At 41.3% G+C, this 26224-nt stretch overlaps 1 protein-coding gene and 1 pseudogene across 1 annotated transcript; one reads left to right on the forward strand and one right to left on the reverse strand.

Moving 5' to 3' along the window:
• Window positions 1-4082: 4082 nt before the first annotated feature.
• On the forward strand, window positions 4083-8490 carry LOC147799599 (uncharacterized; annotated as a pseudogene).
• A 7984-nt stretch (window positions 8491-16474) lies between these two features.
• LOC110990502 (sulfotransferase 1B1-like) lies at window positions 16475-25920 on the reverse strand. The gene is made up of 6 exons (XM_022255536.2): window positions 25610-25920; window positions 24509-24741; window positions 20482-20605; window positions 19741-19835; window positions 17646-17838; window positions 16475-17305 (listed from the first exon to the last, which is right to left on the reverse strand). Exons 1-6 carry the CDS (start codon window positions 25824-25826, stop codon window positions 17193-17195), a joined length of 975 nt encoding a protein of 324 aa, XP_022111228.2. The 5' UTR covers window positions 25827-25920; the 3' UTR covers window positions 16475-17192.
• Between the last annotated feature and the right edge of the window lie 304 nt (window positions 25921-26224).

Raw genomic sequence — 26224 nt, forward strand, 5'->3', positions numbered from 1 at the left:
GAACAATTTTTTTGGTTCACACCATTTTTTTTCCGTTCGAACAATTTTTTGGGTTCGATCAAACATTTTTCCCCAATATGTTTCTCATCCGTGTCCCATTAAATTAAAAGCTCCGTATCTAGGGGTGCAGTGTCCCAATTCAAGGAAAATTCTCCGTCAGACCGAGGCGCACAAAAAGTAACCCCCCCCCCGAGATTGTTTCGAAAAGAGGGGTCTGATTGGGCCAAGAAATGGTGGAATTGTGTCAGAATGGCTCAGGATCATCTCTGTAGATTCAGGGGCACCCATCTGGGGGCAAAGCAGACAAAATGGGATTGAAAATTAGTCAGAAGAGCCCCCGGAAGGTGAAGGATGTCATTTGAAAAATGACCGCTGGGAGGGCTTGGCAACATTTACTTTTTGGGGGGTGAGTTTGTTTTGGGCGGATAATTAAAAAATTCATTGGTTAACCTACTAAAAATTGAAAATCAAATGAAATCCGAAGGACCAAACAACACATTGTTTTTTGTTTGAGAGGCCTCAGGGACTTCAGTTGGCTGCCATGGGGCTCCAACCGGGTTGATTTTACACTATTTTCAATGGAGCTTGAATTAGTTCAGTAACCCCTAGGGGCGCACGGCATGCCCGCCCTCTCCGATTAAATTTCCGACATAGTGGGCACGGGGTTGCACATAAATTTATCACCGCGCAGCATATATCTTTGCGTACCTTACTATATAGGTCGAGTTCGGGCGTTCTTGACACGGGTTTCTTGTTCTCGCGCTCGAACGGCAGAAACACGACTCAAGAACACTGTTCTCGGAACAGGATCACATACCACCTCTTCGTCAGGGTTTTACAGGAACACGAGGAAAAACTCGTGAGATTTTGAGTTTTGCAAAATTAACATTAATTATTTTCCTTTACACAGAAATGAATGTTCCTGTTTATATAGAAAAGAATTCAGCCCAGCCCAACATTAACTATCGAATAACGTCGCCTACATGGACGCCGCCATTTTGCATGTTGCTTGTCACTAACTACCAGCGATAACCGATGTTTGTTCCCGGCGTTCGAGCCGCCGACCCACGAACAACAAATTGAGCTGTTCGTGAACAGACGGGAACATGCCGCCCGAACTTGGCCACAGAACGCGTGCAAAAACACGCTTGTAACCAATTTCGTTCTTTTCGCCGATTGGGGGTGCACATCAGCTCGGAGGGGATTACACACCAGCAGCAGCCACAATCATTGACGCCTGTATATAATTTCAAGATGCACTCAGTCATGTACTCGCAAAATCTTGATTATGCTTAATTACGGAAGCGTATAAGGGCCGTCAGAAAAAGACTTTTTTCTAAGTGTTCTTTTTCTGGCCAGTGAGAAATAAGTTTTTCATTAAAGGTAGTTACAATTAATAAACAGCATAAAAGGAAACAACTAAAACAGGCTTACAAATTAAGAACAGCAAGGAAGACTCTGATATCACGCCTGAGGGACTGCCAAAAAGCAAACCAAATCACTTTCCAGTGGCATTTCTAATCTGTTATCAGATAAATAAAAAGTGGAGAAAGGACAAAGACAATGATATGATATTAACCTAGAAAGCATAAAAAACATGAAAACTGAACAAGCACATAACACTTAGACTAGAACTTTAAAATGAAAGCAAACAAATGTACATTGATAACATGTACCAGGGTATGAATCACATCAAATATATAATTTATACATTATAAATAAATACAAAGCATGTATAAAATACACTTGAATATTAGCACTAAATATATAAAAAGGGTATTTTTATATGAGGGAATGATGAGCCATTACAGATGCTGTTACAACAAGCAACTATCAAGAATCTCAAGAGTTAAGGAGTCCCAAATGCGAGAAAATTGGACAGTGATTGGTGAAAAGTATTAGTTCGTGACTACTTATGAATGAATGTTACCTGGAATCGACAGTAAAAAATTGAAAATTGGAATGTCAAGTTTACGATACAGGCATTTGTCAACAAATAACGATGAAAGAAATTTTAATCAATTCATTATGTAAGGCAGACTCAGCCTAGTGCATTTAACCGGCTTGGAGTACTTGTGAATATGTATACGTCTACGTGAAAGGCCCAGACAGTATCGAGTAAAACCGCAGTACGCTCTCTAGGGAGTCCTCACCACAAACAGAGCCATAACAGGTCTGACTTCATGGAAATACATCCTGACAATCAATGCCACCAAAACAAAGGCTATGCTCTTTGGATCCAAATGTAAGATTGCTTCTAACGACCTGAAAATCTGTATTGGTGTATGGAGGACGAAAAGTGGCCATCTGCTTTTCTGCCATCAGAGTAGTAGAAAAGCAGACTTTATGTTCTGGTAACATGCAATTTCGACTTTTCTACCACCTCAAAAAGCAGAACCAACATTGTTTGGTTATGCTTTTTTTCTATTTTTCTGCTTGTCTGCTTCAAAAAAGCCAGATTTTACTTTTTCTTTGTTTGCCACTTTTCGTCCTCCATAATTCACGGTTGTGAAAACGTTCGATCCTCATTTCCTGCTCGTTCGAAAGGAGAAAAGCAGGTGGCCGCTTTTCGGCCGTCAGCGAACAAAGAAAGGGTAAAATCTGCCCTTTTTTGAAGCAGAGAAGCAAAAAAATAGAAAAATGCATAACCAAATAGTGTTCGTTCTGCTTTTTGAGGTGGCAAAAAAGTATAAAAATCGAAATTGCATGTTACCAGAACAAAAAATCTGCTTTTTTACTACTCTGATAGCAGAAAAGCAGATGGCCACTTTCCGTTCTCCATAGGTTATGACCATTTCTTTTCTTGGGGATTGAAGACGTATAAACCAATAATTACAGTCCAACCTATCTTTTATAATGAAAGACTCGCATGTTTTCTTTGGATCAAGCAAGCTTGTGTGTCTATACCTGTACAACTGTGTTTCCTTTGAGATGCTGGTTTCTCTGCCTCCCTGGGACACTGACACTGCCGTATGGGATTGCTCATTTTCTATCGCGAGCTAGAGAGCGTGACAGATATTAACATATTACGTAAAGCGAGGTGATGATATACCCAGCAAGAAATGAGACCGAGGGGTACCCCCCCCAACATGTCCAATCCCTATACACATTCCAGACTATTGTTACTTAACACATCCCCTCAAGATGTCTGAAAGGAACTCCCCAGATTCCTGCGAGACAATGACCAACACAAAGCAGGGGGGGTTCTCTCCGTCTCATACCTTGCTGCATATGGGTGATGAAAGCCACACGGTGAGGGTGTGGCAGGCATTGATCGTTTTCAGCGCAGCTGCAGCGAACCTTCCAATAGATTTCCTCCGTGCATGTAGGCCTACACTGTGTTACGATCCCAGTTGATCCAAATCCTTTTGTGCCTCCCAGAAAAGGTACGTGTGGAATTTACGCATGTTCCAAAAACCTATACAAGACTCCGTAGTCATTGATTTCGCTCTCAGTCAGTGCCTATATGCTTTTAGCATGTGCGTTCCGAAATAGCCGGCGTTGGGTCAGCAACGCCTCGTTACTGCCGGACCGTGGTCAAGGCTGACACCGCTGAGGGACCGTGGACCCTGGAGTGTCGTGGCTCCATGTGGAAGCCGAATCTCAGGGATCGACGCTGGAACTGGGCTGTTCTGGCGCGGAGTGCGGAGGTGCTTGGCCCGACGACCGCGCTCTTTTAGCCATGGCACTGACTGGGCGGGGCCTAATTTTCTTCGGTTCTTGTGTTGGCTCCTTAAGGTAATTATACTCGGCCGAATATAATTTGCCTCTTCGCATATTAATATGTTTTGCCGGCTTGCTAATTTTCAGTGTAATTAATTCTGCTTGGCTGTGCTAATGTAAATAATTTCCTTTTATGCTTTTGACTGTTCAAATTTACGATGTTCTTGCATGAGAAGTTTAAGTTGCAGCAAACCACTAGATTTACTTTGTTTTAATTTACTGCTTGCTGATTTAAGCTAATAATTAAATGTTATTCTAAATTAGTTCCCTTATTGTCCTTTGCTCGTATGTTTTAGTGTCCTGGTTCCCGTCTTTTGATTTTTCTTCTGCCGTGCATTCTCCGCACGTAACACACTGATATGTTGAACGACGAAGACGACCTTCGCATGTCAGATTCTGATTCTGGTTCTCAGATACCATTAGCCTTAACTGCTCAAGATGTCTCTAAGATAGTGTCTGCAGGAGTTTCGGAAGCTTTGGGTTCTTTTCAGTCTCGGTTCGACAAGATCATAGCCGAACGAAAGCAAGAGAACGAAAAAGCGCTGCAAGAGGTTCAGTCGTTGAAACGAGCCAGCGAGGTACAATTTCGTTTCAAAGGTAACGCAGTTCCAATGTAACGAGAAGATAGCTCAATCCCTTGAATCTATCAAGAAGCTAGTTGAAGAAGATTTCTTGTCGGCAGAAAAAGACAGTCTGGAGGAAGTCACGAAAGACTTGTTCAAGAGAAATAAGTTAATTCGCCTTGCTGACAAGTCTGAAGCAGGTTGGGCTGTCGTGGACGAATACATCAGTGATGATCCTGAGGTGTTGGACGTTATTCACACAGTGTATAAGATTCCCTCTATAGATACCCCTCCAATGGCCTTTTTTTCGTGATAACCGCTCTGCTATCATGCATTCTGATTTTGTACTTGAAGCCATTACGGAGCTTAGAGAAAAACATCTTGTTCCGGAGTTTGATTCTGTGGCGGGACAACTGACACCTTTTTGTGGAGGACCAGCAGACTGGCCGGATCGGAGATAGAATTGACCTTGTGTACCTTTCTTGACAGCCTCCAACTCTGCGGACAAACGGTCCCTCTCCCACTTTAACCACTGAACCTCCATTCTTGAACGGTTCAGCTCGTCCAGGACAGAACCCTTGTCAGCCCCCATCGAGCTAACACCACTGTCCTTAACCACGCTCATACTGGAGTTCCCTCCTGAGCAGGGATCTCAGTCTCAACTAGACTCTCTAGACTTGGCCACTGGCCACTTGGCGATACCGGTAACTCACAGGCAAACTCAGGCTGCGGGACTCCCAGTCCCAAGCCTCCAGAATTTACCAATCTTTGTATACCTACTACCATCCGGTGAGTTTTCAACAGGATTGGCAGTTGCTGTCCTGCAGTACGTCGCAAGGATCGCAACTCCGCTCGAATCCTAAACAGAATCCCCACCAATGTCACCAACCCAACAACGAATACAATGTACAAGGCAGTAACTACCCAGGTAAGCATAACCCGCCTACCTCGTTACAATTACCCTCGCTGTGCACCTCTGTGAGGCACATCCACTTCACAACAAAAGACAAAAGTTTTACTCTTTATTGGTAAATACAACTATAACAAAATCACAGAGCATCCCACTTCTGACACCATTTGTGGCGGGACAACTGACACCTTTTTGTGGCGGACCAGCAGACTGGCCGGATCGGAGATAGAATTGACCTGGCCTACCCCACAAATATATTTATTAACCTAATGAGCGGCTATCCTGACGCAAGGGGGGATATCAGTTAACGAACGGTGGACTATGCCTTAGGGGCTGTTCGTTTGGTGGAAGTTTACCACCGCTCTGTGATTAGGTAATTGATCCCAATGTCAATAAAGATTACAATTAATGTCAATACAAGTGATACAGGACTGACTAAATCTCACGGTGACCAGTGACTTCTAAGGCAATTATATGATTGGTTTATTCAATGTCAGTGCTCAGTTATCCGTTATATACAACAGCAATTAGCTATATACAAAATTATCCTCACAGGGATAATTGTCCTACGTGGTCAACTGCACCACGAACGTGATTAATAAGCCTTATCCTTAACCTACACCAGAATAACCCTCACGGTGATCAGGGTAAACCTCACAGCGATCAGGGTAACCCTCACAATAACCAGGTAACCCTCACAGCGATCAGGGTAACCCTCACAATAACCAGGTTACCCTCACAGTGATCAGGGTAACCCTCACAATAACCAGATAACCCTCACAGTGATCAGGGTAACCCTCAAGTCTAAATAAATAATCTACTGATGGCTTATAACTGATAAGTCTTGACCACACAAGCAATTACAATCTTCGTAACTGTACAACACAACAGGGTACACTTATACAAGAATAATCTATACTGCCTTACAAAGCAACACAGTTCCCAAACTGCAACAAGGTTTAAGGTGACTTAAATAACCCTCACCCACTTTAAGTTATTATGAAATAACACAGGTAAGTTGATTAAGAAGGCGATTATAATAGTCCTCACCAGACTCTAACGGAAACCTGCACCCAGTAAACTTCAACGAGGAAAGCAAGCTCCCAGACCAGGACCGCAACCAACCGTCGCTATGCCAACAAGCATGGAACAACAGCACACAATCCTTCTAGTCTAAGCTTCGCTAATTCCCCAATTAACTGGTTCGCTCGGGTTCCCTAACCCTATAATCTACCACTTCTTAAATAAACGAGACTGTCTGACGATTCCCAATCTTCAAAGAGATCTGATATAATCGGCAGCTCCGGCAACTGAGAACAAGCACCACACTAACCGATCGCACCAGGTACACTTGAGGTAGATCCCCAACCACCAGCGGTCGCACGTCAGATTTACTCTCGAAACACAACACAACTCCACAGAGCTCTGGTTAGCACGCTGCCATCTTGAGAAGTCCCGGCAACCCACGCAGCCAGCGCCCAGACCTAAGGTAATGCGCGCTTCTGATTGGTTGCCGCGTGCATGTTTAATGCATGATTAAGACGTGCCTGAATTATTAATGACCCAGACTAAACACAAGTCTACGCAGCTACCCTGTTTCGCCACAATTCTCTCCCTCATGTACTAAATCCGTTAACCGTTGCAGTTCAAAATTCCGGTAAGAAAAGGTTGATTCTAGATTTCAGATATGTTAATTAATCAGTTCATTTGGAAAGACAAAATTAAATTTGAGGATTGGAATGAAGCCTTGTACTATTTTAAAAGAGGTGATTTTTATGATTTCTTTTGATTTAAAATCCGGATATCATCATGTCGAGATATTCCATGAACATGTTACATATTTAGGCTTTGCTTGGGAACTACAAGGTGTAACGAGATATTTTGCATTTAATGTATTGCCGTTTGGGTTAACAACGGCCCCTTATATTTTGACAAAGATTATCAGACCACTGGTAACTCACTGGAGGGAGAAAGGCATGTATATAGTAGTGTACGTGGATGATGGATGGGCCAGACAGGAGACGAAAGCCAAGTGCGAGGATACGTCTCAAACGGTTACAGCTGATTTAATAGCCGCAGGGCTCGTTTCTAACTAGGAGAAATCGGTGTGGTATCCGACACAACAGTTAGATTGGCTAGGATTGACGTGGAATTCCATTGAGAGTTCACTTCAAGCAAAGGAACGCAGTGTTACGGATGCTTTGCGTTCGATTAATAGCTTAATTGATAAGTTGCCCAAACTAACGGCTAGAAGATTGGCGTCCATCACGGGAAAGATTGTATCCTTTTCTTGCGTCGTAGGAAATATTGCTAACCTCAAATCACGTTATCTACACATGGAGATAGCTAACAGAAAACATTGGAATTATGAATTTCTATTACAACGCAACAGTAAAGCAATGGAAGAACTGGGTTTTTTTGGAGGAAAGAATTGTCCAACCTGAACAAACGTTTGTTTTTTTATTACTCCATTCCGCAAGTTCTGGTTTATACAGACGCAAGTCAGTCGGGGTGCGGTGCCTGGTCGTATGAAGCACAAAAATGGAATTTCAACAAAATTGGTCAGAGGTTGAGAGAGAGAGAAGAGTTCCAAATGGCATGAGTTAAAAGGGGCATCCCTTGCGATCAGAGCAGGTCGTGTCTATAGTTACCAAGGGTAGCATGGTTCCAGAGTTACCGGAAATAAGTGTAGGTCTGTGGTATTTCTACTGCAACAATATTAAGCTAAAGGTTGAGTGGATCCCTTGTCAGGAAAATGTGGAACGGGATCGTCTAAGTAAGTTGGTGGATTTAGACGACTGGGGAGTCTCCCAAATATTTTTCGATTTCTTAGATGGGTTGTGGGGTCCACATACTGTAGGCAGGTTTGCTAACGAGCATAATATAAAATTACCTCATTTCAACTCGAAATACTGGAGCTTGAATTCATCTGAGGTTGATGCGTTTAGTGTTGATTGGAGTGCCGATAACAATTGGTTGGTACCGCCAATAGATTTACTCTGTAGGGTTCTTCAGCATGTAAAAGCTTGCAGAGCTAGAGGAACACTTGTAGTACCTAAATGGCCATCTGCAGTCTTTTGGCCTTTACTTTTTCCAGCTCGAGCCCTTACCCGTGAAATAATTATTGACACGTTGAGATTTAGTAATTCCGAGAGTATATTCGTCCAAGGAAATAACTCTGGGTGCATTTTTGGTACATGCAAATTGAGAGCTGCAGTGATTTGCATCAAGTTATAGGGATAGTGTCATCGATAAGAATTTCACTCTCAGACACAAGCATAAAATGGTCGATTCATCAAGAAATTTTTGAATTCTTGTATTTTCCCCTCTACATGTATCGTGGATACGGGATCAGCACGATTGTTGTGCTATGTGGCCACGTGGCTGTCGAGAGTAATAATTCCGCTTGGTAGCTCTCGCCAAGATCTCCAGAAGTTATATGATTCGTAACTGCAGTGCATGGTTGTACAACTTACGGCCCCGTGGCTTATAAGAATACTCATTTTGTCTGGTACAGAGCCATTATTAAAGTTGTCCGACATTCACCTGTAGGTTTAAAAAACAAACCTGAATTGATCAAGGAATTATAAACGTTGGCTCACATACTGGCGCTGGCCTGAGAGATTCATAATCTTCGTCGCTTGACCGGTTATTTTACCTAGCATATGTCCTGACTTTTGTCTTTCAGAATTGACAAGCGTGCATATACATTACAAGAAGTGTTAAAAGCTTCAAGAGCATCTCGAACGACCGACAAATACTACAGATGTTTCGCCGATTAGCAAGCTTGATGTAAGGCACACTACGTTACAGCGATGCCAACCAACTCAGAAGACTTGGCCATTTTTTTGTAGAGTTTATACTGAATGACAATACGCCATTTTTCTAAAATTCAGGGAGTTTTTTTACAGTGTCAAATGGCATCATGAGTGCAGTCTGTCAGTAACAGATAATCCTTGTGATAAGAAGTTCCTACGCTTGACTTTTGAAGGGATTAAGCGTATCACCGCGAGGCCAATTTCCAAGTAAGAACCAATTACTGCTGATATTCTTAAGCAAATTGTGGTCAGATTCGGGCTTGCAGATAATCTTATGCTTGTCCATCTCTGTTCAATTTGCCTACTTTCCTTTGCTGGCTTTCTAAGAAATAATGAGCTCATTAACATTCGAGAATGTAATATTGATATGTTGATATACATTCGTCATTTGTCGGAATATTTTTGACCAAAAGTAAGACCGATCAATATAGGGACGGTTCTTGGATTTATATTGCCAAGACTGACACCATTACGTGCCCTGTTGCGATGTTGCTAAAATATTTACACCTGGCTAAAACCTACACCTACAGTTTTCACGGAACAATTCTTATTTCGACCAGTTGTGTATTGTAAATCATCTCAGAGTTACAATCTAAGGAAAGGTCATCTTTCTTACTTCAGATGTAGAGTCTTTAAGAATGCCTTGAAGGAGATCGGGGCTGATCCGACAAGCTTCGGTCTACACAGCCTTCGTGCTGGCGGTGCGACTGCGGCTGCTTCCGCTGGTGTCCCAGACAGATTATTTAAGAAGCACGGCAGGTGGCAATCCAACAAATCCAAAGATGGGTACGTGCAAGAGTCGCTCGAAAATCAACTTAAGGTGTCTCAGAATTTAGGCTTGTAATTATAGTAGTCTGATCTTTCAAATGACGCGTATATGAAGCAGTCGTTTGAAATCAATTAATGTATCTTTACAATTATCTCAGTATTATGGTAGTCTGATCTGCCCAAAGACTTGTATACGGAAAAGTCGTATGAATAAATACTGTATATATCCACCAGCGTTTCTTCAGCTTTGCAAAAACTAATTGTCGGGTGATAGATACTCTGTATTGGTTGTGCTCGAAGAATGCGCCGAGTTGTGCCTCAGTTGCCTCCTCAATAAACGAAAGTGCAAGTTGATTACGTATGTCTACCCCTCCCCGTTCTTTGTTACTTGATTTGGCGGAGCTGTTGCTATCCGCGTATAGGCCTATAGCTCGTAGCCGAAGAACGATGTTACCCAAGTTTTGTGCATTATTAGCATGTTCTTTCTTCACAGGTTGGGAGGAGATAGGGGGGAGGCGATGGCGCGATAGAAAATAATTTATTCGCGGTTGAGTTGCGAATTAGAGAACAATGGTTCGCAGAAAACACGTTTAAGCATTGGTTTCTATACGTCTGCAACCCCCCCCAACGGAAATGGCGGTAACTTACAGGTTCATGACCCCATTCACGGCCCATTGAGGACAGAAGAGCAGATCGCCACTTTTCGGCCACCTATGTTGTAAAATCTGCTTCTCTGATATCACAAAAGCAGAAAAGTTGAATTCACGGTTGTCGTCAAAACGTTCAATCCACTTTCCTGCTTGTTTGATAGGTAAAAAGCAGACGGCAACTTTTCGGCCGCCATCAAAAAGAGGAAAGTAAAACTACTTTTGTAGGAGCAGGAAAGTGGGAAATGCATTAGGCCTACAATAAAATATAATTCTGCTTTTGAGGTAGCAGAAAAGTGGAAAAGTAAAAAAATGCATGTTACAAAGAGGCAAAATCAGCTTTTCTACTATTCTGATAGCAGAAAAGCAGATGGACACTTTTCGTCCTCCATAATTGGTGACTCAATAATGGAGAGGCAGTGTTGTAGTTGTACTCGGTACTGCATGGTACTCGAGTACTACTCGAGTACCGTTTTCAGAGTACTCCTGTCTTACTTGTACTCAAATTTTCAAGTACTCATACTCGAACAACAGTTCTTGTACTCGGGCTACAAAGACTCGGAATTGAATTGTACTTGAGCATCGAGGCACTCGTACTTACGAAGCGTATAAGGGCCACTTTCAATTTTTTTCGAGTTACCATCTCGCTGCGGCGAGTAACTGTCTCGCCGCGTTGAATGTGTATCTCGCCGCAGCGAGAATGAAGTGAAACTGGGTTTCAGATTACTTGAAACAAAGCTTGATTCAACCAAGCTTGATTTCCAATGGGGTATGAATTTTCAATGGGGTATGTATTTCCATATCCGCAAGTGGAGTATACTACTTTGACTCCCTGGTAGACTGCCTTTTGAAAGGATTACGGTGCCTTTTCATATATTTTAAATAATCTTATTCACATAAGCGCCGCAAGGGGGGCCCTGAAAATATCGAAAAAAAAACAGCCAAAAAAAATAAAAATTAGACATCAAATAGAACATAATTATTTGCTTGAGAAAAAAATCGAACCTCTTCTAGCAGTTAAATGTTATTGTTTTGACTAGACGGTTTGCCCTCCCCCCTTAAAAAAAATCTGGCGACGCCCGTGCATATTTTAAGCCATGTGTTGCCATTTCGGACCAAACCTTGATGCTGATATCATTCTAACATTACAATCTGCTATGAATTAGGAGATTCCAACAGGCAAAGGAAAATGAAGTGAAGGTGAAAGGAAAACTAACACACACTTTTTCATCAACTAGATTGAAATCCCCAGGCTCTTTGACCTTACACCCAATCGTTCATATGTCACAAACCATCCATACAGCGCAGGGCGCTAGGAAGGGCAAATACATAACGTATTTAACGTATTTTTTGTCAAGAACTTATTGAATGGAGTCTATATTAATACCTGAACACGGGCCGACTCTTCCGGCTCCGTGCGCATGACACGTGTGCACATACTATATTGGTTTGAGCGTCCAGAGCTGTGAGGTATTTCATGCGTTGTGTTTGTAAAAGTACTGTTTTTAATCTACCATTTTAAGTATAGAGATTACTATAGATTAATAAAATGGAAACTCACACCACAAAATAAGATTTCATTGTCTTTGTGTTGGAAAACAAGCTTTGTTGAAGTGTAACATCCATTAATTACCTTTTTAATTATACTTTTTAAACCCTACTTACAAAATATAAAAAATATAAATTTGTCATGTTTGTGTTTTGATAGCAAATACTGTTTGTATTTTATGTTTCTTAATCATTTTTGTTAATATTTTATGTGGTTTTGTTTAACGTGCTTTTTTTTCATTTTTACAGGAAGAGTGTTTTTTATTTCTTTTAAATCAAATTAATTAATAAATTGTTTTAATGCAGGGCCCTAATGAAAATCAGCTTTGGCCGTTTAGGCTACCTGGGCAAATAAATAAACAAATAAATAAAAACTGTTACCTCGCCACGGCGTAAGTCACTGCTAAGAGTCTGCGGCGAGTTAGCAGAGAACAAAGAGGAACGGTCTAATGCGGTGGTCTTGTATGCAGATGAACAGTTACACATTACACTTTCAGGAAGTGTTTAGGTAGAAGCCAAAATTAAAAAGAGACCAAATATTTTGAGGATTTTGCAATTTATCAGGAAATAAACTTAAAACAATAATTGTTTTCACTAAAGATTCTAATATTTAATCTAACCTTTGCTGACAAGAACAGCGTCAATGCAGGTCAACTCGACTGAACCTAGAACCCATCGACTGCAGGTAGGTAAATCTCTGCAACGTTGTACAATCTGGTTTTCATGTAAGTGCAGGGAGTGAAAACAAACGTGCATGAACAAGGAGACCTAGGAACGATAATACCGAAAGTGAAAGGTCGTTAATAGAATTAGTTTTTGCCCTTCTCCAGATGACTTTTCCAAAATAATACTTGAGGAGCACAAATGGAAATTTCGACATGAGTGTTTCTTTTGGGTGGTTTAAGTTAAAAAATCATTCTTCCCAAAATTATTGAACATTATAGGACGGTCCCATTGAAAATCCCCATAGGAGGACCGCGCGAGGGTCTCGGAAGGTTGCTGCGCGACCTTCAGGGATGCACCGCAGCAAATAAATTCCCATATACAGCACTGACAAATCCCCATACTTCACAAATATTCTAAAAATACAACTCTCGCAGGTGTTCAGGCTGTACAGAAAAATGATGTTCGATATGTCCTCTTTCATTTTACTTTCAGTTTTAGTCGATTGACCAATGAATTTTTGAGAAATTCTCACCCAAAGCAGACCACCCCTAAAATTAAGAAAACTTCAATACCCAGAAAAGTAGCCATTTTGAAAATGCACCCCTCTGCAAAATGGCCCAAATAGTGCCACTTTCGGACCCGATTGCATCCAAATTGCTCACAATTGGAAGCCCTTGGTCCGGCCCAGATGTTCAGTGTCATTTCTTCAATTCCCCAGTTCCTTGGCTCTCAGAACCCTCAAATAAAGAATATTTTGAGTGTATAACTTTTGTTAATGAGTTCAGCGGACATATTTCTGGTCCATATACGTGGGTGCACCGTCGGGCTCTTCCACCTAGAGCAGAAGCACCCCCTCATTCGGGTTGAAAAGAGCCATGTTGGTTGGGAGTGTTTTGCTGGTAGCGATGCGACCGTGACGCGTATTGCATAGTCGTTCGTGAACCAGTGAAGTTCAGTTCTGACCAAAAGATCCTCCATTTCCAAGAAATCTGCGCCCTCCTTGGTTTTGCTCGAGGCTCGTTGATGTGAGTGATCTAATGTGGAAAACTAATGCAATCAATAACAGGTTCACAAGAGTTTGTGCCAAGTTTCATCTTTGGTTATTTCACAATTAACAGGTTATATTTTGTCAGTCCGCTCAGAGACCGCCATAATGTTCATCCTTGGCGGGTTTACGGTACTCAACCCCCCCCCTGCCAAGTCTACTGCAGTGCAGACCGGATCAGTTCCCTGCTAAATTATTACGCAAAAGAATTTTCCATCGTGTGACATTCTTAATACTAATAGCCTATTTCGAAATCGAAACCTCCAAATACATCGACAAAGTAAGACCATTGTCAATCACATCTATCTTTGCAAATATTGCTGAAGGCTTAATTACGGATTGGGTTCTTAAAGACCAATCACATTGGTAGTGCACAACTTCAATGTTATGAAATTTAGTTATATTTATAACAATCTAGTTAGGTAAAAACTAAATAAAGATTGCTTCTGACGTCAAAAGCACGAGTTGAATTCATCATATAAATTATGTGGTGGTTTTAGTCCTATAGGTTTCGCAATGGCCAAAACATGGAAACCGAAGACATTTTGCAAGAATTGTTGGCCGATAGCGACTCAACCATGTCATCCTCCGATGCCAGCGATGCCAGCGATGCCAGTGGTATGGACGACGGTGAAGATGATTTCTCGGCAGCAGCAAAGCCCGATTATCGGCGTGGGTGGAGCAAAGCTGGACCTTCATGGCGGAAACATGGGACAAAACAGCACCCGAACTGGTGAGCAGTCTGATGAAGATGTTGTCCGTTTCCAGAATTTCCGACCTCAGTGTTCGAAGCAATGCATAGTGAGCTTCTGGTGCAGTTCATGGATGTCGGAAATCCCCCCCAAAGAACCCCCCCTTATAACCCCCCCCCCCAAGAAACCAGTTATTAATCACTAGGCGTATCTTTTTGACGTTTGCAAAGCATTATGGGTTTTGGATGATAAGAAGGAGCCCAGCCCTATGGGAGAAGTATACCTGCAAAACGTCAATTTATTTCCATTTTGTTCCAGACTCCAATTCATGCCATCCTCCTCTAACAGCGTTGCATTATTGATTTGGGATGCAGATATTCATAAACTTCACAGTTAGCAGAAAAGGAAAGTTTGGAAAATCCTTCCAACCACACAAGTTTTTGTCATGGACTATGCTTTGACTAAGTATGTGAATATTAATGCTGCAGTACTGTCAAATTGAAATCATGACTTGTAGCTCATTCATCCGGCGTTGACCAGTCACGTTTAATTTCAGCCTGTATAGTGACTGGTATGCTAACAAATACAATTAAGGGTGATTTCGTCTTCATACTAACATGTTAAAAATAGTTGATTTTTGAAAACTGTTTCTTGTATAATACGCATCTAATGATCAGCCAGAATAATCCGGGTGATTGTCAGGCAGCAGTAGGTACTACCGTAATGCCATACATGTTCCTTAGCGACCTAATGGGTTTTCCTTGTTTCTCTCACGGGCCACACTGGGGCATCACATTCTGAAGAATGGCTAGACTTCCAGTTATTTTTCTCGCAAGTAGTGTTAGAGCTACTGGTCACTGAAAACCAATCGCTTCGCTGAGCAGGCTGAGCATTCTCGCGGTTGAACTGAACTCCTATAATGACAATTTTTTTAGAAATGCGAAGAGAAGGTGCCACGTTAGTCACGATATGGGTAAACATGGCCAATTCAATAACCATTTTACGTCAAAGCAATGTGATTGATCTCCAAGGAAATCAGTAATGAGGTTGACCTCCATCAATTTGGCATGGTTAAACATCATCTGGTCATCCTGGTTCGTCATCTTCTTCATGGTGCGGCGAAAACTCGCAACCTCGGGAAGATGGTCCCAACGGATTTTTTGATCTTGTTGATCATACAATACTTATCAAGAAGATGACTGCAATGGGGGTCCGTGGGGCCGTTGTCCTGTGGATTTTTTATTTTCTTCATGACAGAAAGCAGTGTGTTTGTTATAACTATGTGCTGTCTGACTATGGTTATCTCAAAGGGGGATGAAGGCACAAACTATACTGATCAGTGACGCTGCACAAGATTCTCACTCAGTTATACAGGGAGTATGTGGATGTCATAAGCATATCCGGAGAGTCTTACATTCACGCACCAAATAAATGGTGTGACTGCAAAGCTTAATTTTACTCTGAGTGTCAGGCCATTTAAGTGTGCTTTAGTAAATCTGTCCCCTTCGAGCCAGGAGACGGCAAACGCCGCAGCTTAAGTGAACTTGTGCTTGAAAACAACGTTTTCTGGCATACATGCGAACTTTACTACCTGTCAGAGAGTTGACATGAAGCAGGTTCAAAAGTGAGTTTGTGAAATTGTTTTGAACACTCTTATTGTCATGACGATGCCCTCACAACTGTTGGTCATGAAACAGTTGTCAGTAGGAGGGAAAAACCATTGTCTCAACTTGATGAAAAAGATTCCGTGTAACTTTCGTACTAAGTCACCCTTTCCTCCCTCCGGAATCGAAAGCCATAGGACACACCTACAAAATGGCAACAGTAGCTCTGTCTTCCGGATGGAAACTAGTTGTTTAAGAAATAGTCCCATTCCATTAATTTATTAACTTATCTTTTCAATTGTTAAGTTTTCTGAGTTATCATTTTACAAATACCTGCAATTATGCGGTTTTATGGTACAGCGGATGTCCTTTTTAGTTTTTCCTTGGTTACATTTGTATTTGCATTCATTTGTATGTGTAGTCTTTCTTCGTGCGTCGTTTGGTGCTTAAACTAGTCTCCTCCTGCTCCTCGCTCTTGAACGACCATCCATTTCGCCGCGGGTGCCTTGATCAAAGGCTACTTCATATTTTATTTAGTCGCTTACACATTAAGAATCATTTTCATTCCAAATGCTGGTGTACGTGACTTTCGACTAAAAACAAAGCTTGTTTGACTGGACCTGTATAGCAGTGTTGTGCGGTGTGCTTCTTTTTGAGGTGTAATCTTTTCACAAAAATGTCTTCTCTGTTTGACATCTAGTATAAAGTTAATCAAGGTTAACTTGTCGTACTAAGATAATCATTTCAAATGCGCCTAAATGGCGGAGGTTATAAAGTGCAACAATGCTATAAATTTACAATGGATGCATGTTTCGAAAAAAAGCCTCTGCAAGGCCTTTTAAAAATCAAGTGTAAGCCCACAAACTTCGTTAAATTTATCAAGATTAATGAAGGCGAAAAGTCCTTTAAGAATAAATTTTGCATTACAGTAAAAACCAACGCCCATTTTGAACGCGTCTTTGCGTTAATTACAAACGTGTACGGTGAAGGTAACCACCCGATACACGTCTTTATGTTTCCTTTTTTTAACACTCAAACATGTCTTTTGTCTAAATTTATAACTTCCTCGATACACCATAACGTGTTTACCTTTACCACAACGATTTCATAAAGTGTTACCGGAGAAACGTTGAAAAGGCGTAAAAACATTAACACTTGGTGGGTCGGCAGAGCGTAGGCCTGGAATTATGCAATTTCGAAGATAGAAATCATAGCTCAAATTCGAAGTCGAGGCCAGATCCCTTCATCTTTTCTGCGTAAATCATGTCAAAGAGGGCACTCTGCTCGAGAGTGAAGACTTCCTTCCAACTCCCAACTTTACCTGTTGGGATACAAGTAAATATATATATATCAATCGAATAAAGACGTCGCACAGAATAAGACAAAAATCTATCATCTTTTATTTAATCACACAGTTACGGTCTGTAATACACCAGCCATACTTGAGCCAAAGAAAAAAATCACATAATGTATGTTACATTTCTCGGCCATATATTTCTTGAAATTTTATTACTATTTAACTTGTTTTGTAAAAAACTAGCTGAAGCTACAACCCAGACCTATGACTTTGTCCATCAAAGCCATCTCATGTCCACTCCTAACAATTCCGTAACCACACTGTTCAACATTCCCCAGATTACGTAGTCTTATTACAACCTCACCTTTCCTCAAATATGGTGCCATGCCAAACATGTGGGTCAACTGTTTTCCCTTCTCACCATGGACATCTTCGAGATTTTTGTAGGTTTTCTGCATTCCGCCAAACGTAACTCGCTCCGCTATGCTATCGATGACGTCATCAGAAAATGTTTTACCCAAGTGAGAGGCAATTTTGCGAACGTTTCCCTTCAGGTCCTGCGGAAATAAAATGATATAACATCAAACCACGAAATAGTAGTCAACAGTGGCGTTAACAGACTGTTTTATACAGGAGCCAACAATTAGTATTTGGTGGCCCACACGCCAGTTATTTTTTCTTCTCCCTCCAGGGCCAAATTTAGAGCATTTATTCGAGCTGGGGTTCCCCCAGTGGCCTGAACATAATTTTCAGGCAGGTGCCTTCACAGGAAAAGCCACCCCCCCCCGCACACACACACCCAAGTGCGTAAACGCCTTCAATCGTGGACTCCCAATTGTTGAGTCCTCTTTTGTTCATACTTAAAACTTTTTTCGGAAGACCTCCCATATGTTTTGTACACGTTTTCCAACCCTGGACTCTTCGGCAACCGTGGACCCTATTGTCCCCTATTGTTATAGGTCCACGATTGAAGGCGTTTACACACACACACCCCCAAGTGTGCATTTGCCCGCAACTGGGGACCCCCTATTGTTCCTCTTTTGTTTGTACTTAAACTTTTTTAGAAGACCTCCCATATGTTTTGTACGCAGTTGTCAATCGGGGACCCTCTGTCAATCGGGGACCTTATTGTCCTCTATTGTTCAGGGTCCCCAATTGAATGCAGAAAGAGACTCACACAGAGATACCTGTTTTACATACAAATTGTGGACTTTCCTTTGTTCTCCTATGGTTAAAAAAACTTGAGGAAAATGCTCCTTTTTCTCTAACTGGGATAACTCCTCCGAGCTGGATATTTGATGGTGATTCCCTGGACTGTTCCTCTTCATTTTGCCACGGATAACCTTGACCCCAAAATGCCTCTGAAACTGTTTTTCAGATTTCAGATGTCACATTTTGTGGACATATGCGAGTCCACACTACGCCATTATGTGGACTTCTTTTGTGCAGAGGTCCACACTACGCCATTATGTGGACTTCTTTTGTGCAGAGGTCCACACTATATTTGTATGGCACGCCTGTACAAAACGGTCTGGGGGGAAGAATCTCTTCGGGAAACGTGTCCTCATGGAAGGAGGGAGGTTCTTTACCCAAAGGGAATTTATCCCCTCCCCTTAATGTCATTGAAAAACCGATCTAATCTTTATAAGTGGTTCCAGTTTTTATCATAATGTGGTACTCGTAATGTTTCTTATCCAACAGATGCCATTTATCTTTTATTTTATTTTCTCTTGTCTCCACTTGGGCGAGTTATACCTGCTGGGTGCATGATAGGTGCGCAGGAATACCAATCGTAGTAATACTATGTGCATTTATACGCCGTCCTAATCTTAAGCTGTTACCACGGCTCAAGAAACTACTTTAGCTGTAGATGCAAAGAACATTAAACAACACTCAACCAAAACGCTTGGTAGCTACTTAAAACAAGCGGGGAACTAATAAGAGACAGCAGTTGGGGATTCTCCATTGGAGGCCCAAATCTCTATTGCGCAAGGCAAACAAAAAATTAAGGCAATCTGTCTGAAGAGCCACATTATCTGCGACAAACCAGACATTTTAAATTGCCCCAGGGACAACACCTCTTGGGAACAAAATATCTGTCCACATCACAACTTTTTATCCAGTGGAGATAATTATAAATTTGACTTCGGACCAGTACAGTAGATTTTAAGGAACTCCTGAGCTCTACAGTTGAGATAATATACTCCCATTACATGTATAGGTTTTTTCTAAATAAATGGAGGTTTAAAAAACAAATTCTTGCTATCCGGCTGCCGTAGTTTTACGAACAAATCGTTTTTAGAAAGCAAGAAAAAAAAAGAAAAGAAAAAAGAATAAATAAATAAATAGAACTGAATTGAAATTAGTAAATAAAAAAAAAATCCTATTCTGCCCCTCACTGACACCACACTGAGACTCAATTGAACAGAGCATTGTTGTGCAACGAGTTTTGCGATTACCTTGTGAAGATCTTCATATTTGACGAACAATATATTCTTTTCATCCCGTTGTTCCCAGTATCTCAGTACGTGATCAAACCAGGACCCACCAATCACTGGAAGATGAAAAGAGACATTTTGATAGATAAGACAGCCAAGAAATAAATTTTGCAGTTTTGCAGTACTGTCGATGTGGTTTTGGACTGTATAGCTGAAGACAAATTCTTTGCATAGCAAGTATGAACCAACAATCCGACATTAAAGATTAGCCACATTGCTTTCATGCAAAATGGTTATTAAACAAGCAATTGGTCATTATCACTCATATAATGACTATGAACGTGGCAAATTCTCTTCGTATTATAAGAAATTGTCATTTTTGGAGTTCAGTTCCACAGCGAGAATGCTTAGAGTAAAAAAAAATGCTTCGATGAGAGCGGCAAACAAATCTAGCGATTTGATGATGTGACAACACGGCTCCCGTTTCACCCAGAGTTTCTTGACCTTGCGGCCATAACACGGGCTTTGTACGATGTCATTCTTGGAAAATGACTGTTGCCATCTGCCTGAAATTCATCAAGACCTAACTCCGGTTCAAATTGGGACGGTTCAACTTTATCAAAATACGATCCATACAATCATGCGACCTTGACTTGTTTGATCAACATAGATCAACATGTAACATGGATGGCATGGCAGGCTTCCAGAGCTCCCTAGTTGTCAGATGTCAAGTCGAAATTAGGCAAAAATGGTGAAACTTACTTTGTCCTGTAACAAGCATAAACAGAAATCCCTCCCACGTCTGAAGTGAAGGCGTTACAAATGGTTTGATAAAGGTGAAGTAGGAAACCAGTAAGTCTTTGGGGTTCCGAGCCAAGTAAATCACCTTTGAAAAAAGAAAAATCTATTTAAGTGATCAAAGCCATTTACTATGGTAGTGCATCGCCCGTGGTGCGTCGCCCGTGGTGCGTCGCCCATCAAATTGGTTTGCACAGGGCCTGCAAAAGCCGGGGTTTAACATACGACAATGTGACGATTCCATTCACTTTTAAGGATCTTTTCCTAATAGGGAAGTACAAATCCCACCTGCAAAGCATATATTAGTCCAATAATTAATGTCAATAATGCTAGACTACCCCTAATTTGCATACTGTAAAAATGTGCCAACTTGTTTTCATCAAATTCTAGAAAGAAATCTGCCAACCGATACAGATATTCCATTTTGTCCTCTCAATTTCACCTTGAAATCCAGAAATACTAGATGTGTTGTGGATAACAAACTGTTTATTAAATGTATTGTTAGGGAGCAATTACCACTTGGTTTAAGTTTCAGAAAATGTGATTTGGCTTGACTCAAGTCACTGCGAGCAAATGGCTTGACCTCACTCGACTTTTTACCTGATTACTTGACTCGAGTCACTACGTTACAGTGACACAACTCGAGTCACAGAAATTTCTGACTTATTACAAACCTGTTGTTTGCTTGCTTGTTTGTTTTTGTTCTTTTTATTATGAAGAACCATCTTTTATGCTTATTTTGTGTTTGCGTTTCAGATGAGTTTCATCTTAGGTTCCTAAGTGTACGAGTAGGTACATACACTTAGTGTTGGTCACTGTAAATTATAGAATTCCATATCTGCCGTCGTACGTCGCCCGTCGCCTGTCGTGCGTCGCCCGTCGTGCGTCGCCCGTCGTCCGTTTTTTTGTCTTGATTGCGCAGAGGTATTTTTAACTTTGAACCTTGATCGTTTCATATTTCCATGTAGTTGTTCCATCGATCCATCGTGCCAGACTCTCATTTTAGCAATAGAACTAGAAAATGTATTCGTTTTTGCAGTTGCGCCGAATACCACTTGAAAGAAAAAATAATATCCTTTCATTTTTAAAGACTGACATCGGTAAAGTGACGTGTATACGGAATAATACCATTTTTGTTCACTTTACTCGCGGCCTGACGTTAGGTCTATAGCCTATGTAATATTTCTGTCTGTCCCTGCACGATATCCCACAGAACTGAATGTAAATGATAAATTATTTACAATGCTTGATTCCTTAATAGTTTTTATAATAGACGAACTAATTCAACATTATTTTGAGGGCGGGTATACCTATGATGAAATCTGCTGTATACTCCTAATTATACTTGACTTGAGTTGAGTTGCAGGTAGGCTGTCAGAAGTCTTACTTGTTAGCCCCATAAATAATGCTGACGTGCTGAACAACCTGTTCTCATTGGTCTATCCACCACAGCATACACACCCACAAAAACCAACACGTCACATTTTCTGAAACTTAAACCAAGTGGTAATTGCTCCCTAACAATACATTTAATAAACAGTTTGTTATCCACAGCACATCTAGTATTTCTGTATTTCAAGGTGAAATTGAGAGGACAAAATGGAATATCTGTATCCGTTGGCAGATTTCTTTCTAGAATTGATGAAAACAAGTCGGCACATTTTTACAGTATGCAAATTAAAATTAGACTGTGGATAAATTGGCCTGAACATTTTTGCTGAAAATGTTTTGAAAAAAACATTTGGTTGAATTCTCTGAAAGGCGATATTTTCTTGTCAAGGGACAGGGGTAGTCTAGCATTATTGGCATTAATTATGGGACTAGTATATGCTTTGCAGGTGGGATTTGTACTTGCCTTATTGGGAAAAGATCCCTAGAAGTGAATGGAATCATCACATTGTCATTTGTAAAACCCCGGCTTTTGCTGGTTCCTAGCAACCCATTTGATGGGTGATGCACGACAGGCGATGCACGACGGGTGACGGAAAACGGCGTGTTTGGAACTGGTAAATGGCAGAATTGGGACACAACAAAAAGCAAAAGACGACGGGCGACGGCAGATGTGGAATTCCATAATTCCCCCTCCCATTATGGCGGATTGTGAAGAATTTCTTGCAATTCCCAAGAACCGATATGTGTTTAACAGCACTCAGAAAGGGAGAACAACTTTTCAAAGTCATATATGCCGCTGTGATGTAATGCTATTGTTGTGAAACATTCTTCACGTTTTGTTGAATACACCAGCTTCGTGGAATTTCCTATTATTTGTTAGATTACGTAATAATGTCTTTATATCCATCCACGTTGCTGTGCTCGGCGTAGTTGGTCCGAGGGAACCGCCGACAGCGCCCACCAAGTACGATTCATTTCTGTATTATGTTCTTCAAAATGTGAGTTTTGGAGTTAATAAATTATTTAGAGCAGAGTACAGTTCTCGTCGTTTCTTCTTTGGTGTTGCTTTCTCATGATCCCGGGACCTTAATGTGAATGACACAACAAATGTTGGAAGATCCGGGTGCCTCTCACATGCCAAGCGAGTACAGTGATCGGTAAAACAAAGTACATTATCGATTGCCAGAATTTGTCATCGGCAACAGACCTATAATATCCACACTGACTCTTTCAAACGCACCAGAAATTTCCATAGTCTCTAGTGGAGCCACTTTTTGTGTCTGTGCGTTTTTCTCTGTGAACACGACTGACATGAATCCAGTTATTTATATCACGGTACATGCCCTTCCAAAAATAACGCTGACGGATCTTATGATATGTTTTTGTAACCCAAAATGTGCAGCTAAGACGTGAAGTTACTGTGCACTGCCAAGAATATATTGCTATGTGGCCTGGTGAGTACTTTCTCAGTACTCACACTCATTGGTAACACAGATGAGATCCTGCAAATTACGACCGAACACCACTCTGTACAGTTCAAGACTTGCTGTCACCGGGATGCAGCATCACCCAACCAACCCATGATCTCAATTTTCCTGGATGACAATTCAACATACCTGCACTATTGTACAAAGTTTCACCACAATTCATTCAGCGCAGTTTCAGTTGAAAACTCTAATCCCACTTGACCAACCTGCTTTAGCGGCAGCATACTCTAATTTGAATTTGGTTCTGAATGAACAGACCACTCGGCGGATATTCTACTTTGCTGGCAGTTAAATAAATTGATAACCTTTACTTGCAATAACTTTATGTTGCACCTTTTGAGAACACTTTCCCAAGAACATTCTACTTTTTGTTTCTCAATGTACACTGTGGGGGCGTATGTTTTTGAATTCATGTAGTATGTTACCGGCGTCACTAGAGGTATTATAAAATAAAAAGAGGTCTGAATAATAAGAATTACAATTATAAGTAATTAATTGACCAGCTTCGGTGTCCAGCCAGCATCTGGAGGAAAGCCGCCTTGGGAGTTGTAGCCAAACTCTACATCCAGACGAATCTTTGCGCGCGAAGTCTGCTGAGTAAACTACTAATTGACGTCAAACTGGACAAAATCATTGGAATTTATTTTAGATTAGTTTTTTGGTGTAACTTCTTTATCAATTGGCAGGTGCCGATTTTATTAAGTGGGGGCGTATGTTGTGAAACATTCTTCACGTTTTGTTGAATACACCTGCTAGGTAGAATTTCCTATTTATTTGTTAATTAAATTACGTAATAATGTCTTTATATTCCGGCCACGTTGCTGTGCTCGGCGTAGTGTGATCTATGATATGTATCATGAACATATCGCCCCATTGTCATGTGGTGTCAGCACCTGCCCCTTTCAAATTCCCATGGCCAGGCAAGACCCCCTCCCCAACACACCCATTCCCACATACCCCATCCCCCAGTTTGCACAAATTCACGCCACATGGTCTCAGAACATGGTCTCAGATTTTGCGCGTCCCAGGTCCATTTTAATACGTGTATTATCAAGTTCGACAATACTGCACAAGCTCATGTGTTGACACGATTTAGTAAAAGGCCAATTTACCTTAGGTTTTTTCTCCCAGACTTGCGGAGGTAACAGGTTGGGTAAGCAGTGAGTAGCCATTATCCGGGGTGGTTTCATAGTTTCCAGAATCTTGTAGCCTGGAGTGCCACTGGCAACTTTCGATGGGTCGGGTTCCATGGTAGTCTCGAGCACAGCGGACATGTTGGTACGGTCAAAATCGTCCCGGCCATCGTTCATGACGTAGTCGATTATCTCCCCAAGCCAATGTGTTCCTGTTGAAAAGAATAAGGGTTCGGACCTGTGTAGGATTTACCCTATACATGTATTTAAGGGCATCTTTGAATTAACCTTTAGAGACAAATTGGGACTATAAAAGCAAAGTGAGTGAATAAGCACGACATTAAAAACCAAGCAGATGCTAGCAGCATCCGTATCCAAATGTTATAATATTTGGGGGCGGTCAGGAAAAAACCTGCCTTTTCGTTTATTCTAACCATTACCAAGTGTGTAAGTGGTGATTGAAATAGTTGACCCCCCTGGTCAAAAGGTGATGAGGAAATTTATCCTCCTAATCCTTGGTCAAAGGTGAGGAATATGCCTTTGCCTTTCGTCCCATAGGTGCCACTGGTTTGTATTTGGTCGCGGGAAAAATTCGCATCATGTCATGATTAAATGTCGCTGTGGATATTCCTAAACTACTGAACACAAGTTTCCCAACATTCCTTGTAGCACGTACCGGCACAAACTATATAATTTCCAGTCATTTTTAGTTCATTAGTTTAGTTTAATTATTTCAGGGTAAATAGTGGGTAAATGCAAAAAAACAACTACTGGGCAAAACAGTTTTCTACATCGCATTAACCGCATCCACGCACCCACAAGGCTAAATCCAGAACAAAAGTTTCGCGCAAACCGCTAAAAGGTAAAACTTGTTTGGGGACAAAAATTGGAGAATTTCTCAATGTCACACATTCTGGCTTTTCTGACAGGTGAGGCTAAATTTGGGGGGTTTCATAGGCTTTTTTTGGGGGGGGGGGTACCGTCCTAAATCCCCCACCCCATATCCATCAGTGACCCCACATCTATCCAAAGACCTGAGGCTCGTCGTTCCGCCCTCCAAGTTTTACATCGATGTCTCACCTGATTTGGGGAATGTTATCACGAAGATGTCGTCGTCCCGGACTTGGAAGTTTTTGAGTGCATCGAAGTTCTCTTTTGGCATGAGCCAGGAGTAGTTATTGCCCTCTAACTCGTGGCCATAGTTTGTATTGAACTCACGAATTTCCTGCAGCAGTTCACTGTGAGTTTTGCCGTTGATGATGGCAGGAAAAAACGACAGCAACGGATTTTCAGTCATGGTCTTGAAACTGAAAAAAAAACAAGGAGGGAAACACTCTGAGTTGGGAAAATGGCTACTAGCCGGGGAAGGTACACTAACTAAATGAATGATCACGAGGCGTTCACCAATACGATCGCTTGGCTTCATTATGTACGCGTATTTAATCAGCGTTTATTATCTACTGTAAGCAAAATCTAAGCTGGATTAAACGATAGTCATCAACGGAATGTATGCTTGCATTTATACCGGGGATCCAGCGTTGCAAAGCGTAGAAGATTACGTAATGGTAACCACTTATAGTAACAAATCAAAGGCCAAGTAAATTTAACCTTATTGAAGAGATAAAGTGTCAATTGTTCTCCTGGCAACGACCTTGTCAAAAGTGTCTAATAATTTCAACACACTGAATACCTTCT

This window comes from Acanthaster planci, linkage group LG03 (genome assembly GCF_054643075.1).
Source record: "Acanthaster planci isolate LZ-2023a linkage group LG03, COTS_SCS, whole genome shotgun sequence".
Lineage (NCBI taxonomy): Eukaryota > Metazoa > Echinodermata > Asteroidea > Valvatida > Acanthasteridae > Acanthaster > Acanthaster planci.

Bases quoted from the DNA above. Each gene is read 5' to 3' on its own strand.
- LOC110990502 (XM_022255536.2), bottom strand. From the start codon at position 25,826: ATGACTGAAAATCCGTTGCTGTCGTTTTTTCCTGCCATCATCAACGGC. The intron at 20,606-24,508 runs GTAAATTGGCCT...CTTTTTTCAAAG, and splicing joins TCTGGGAGAAAAAACCTAAG to GTGATTTACTTGGCTCGGAA. The intron at 19,836-20,481 runs GTAAGTTTCACC...TTCATCTTCCAG, and splicing joins TATGCTTGTTACAGGACAAA to TGATTGGTGGGTCCTGGTTT.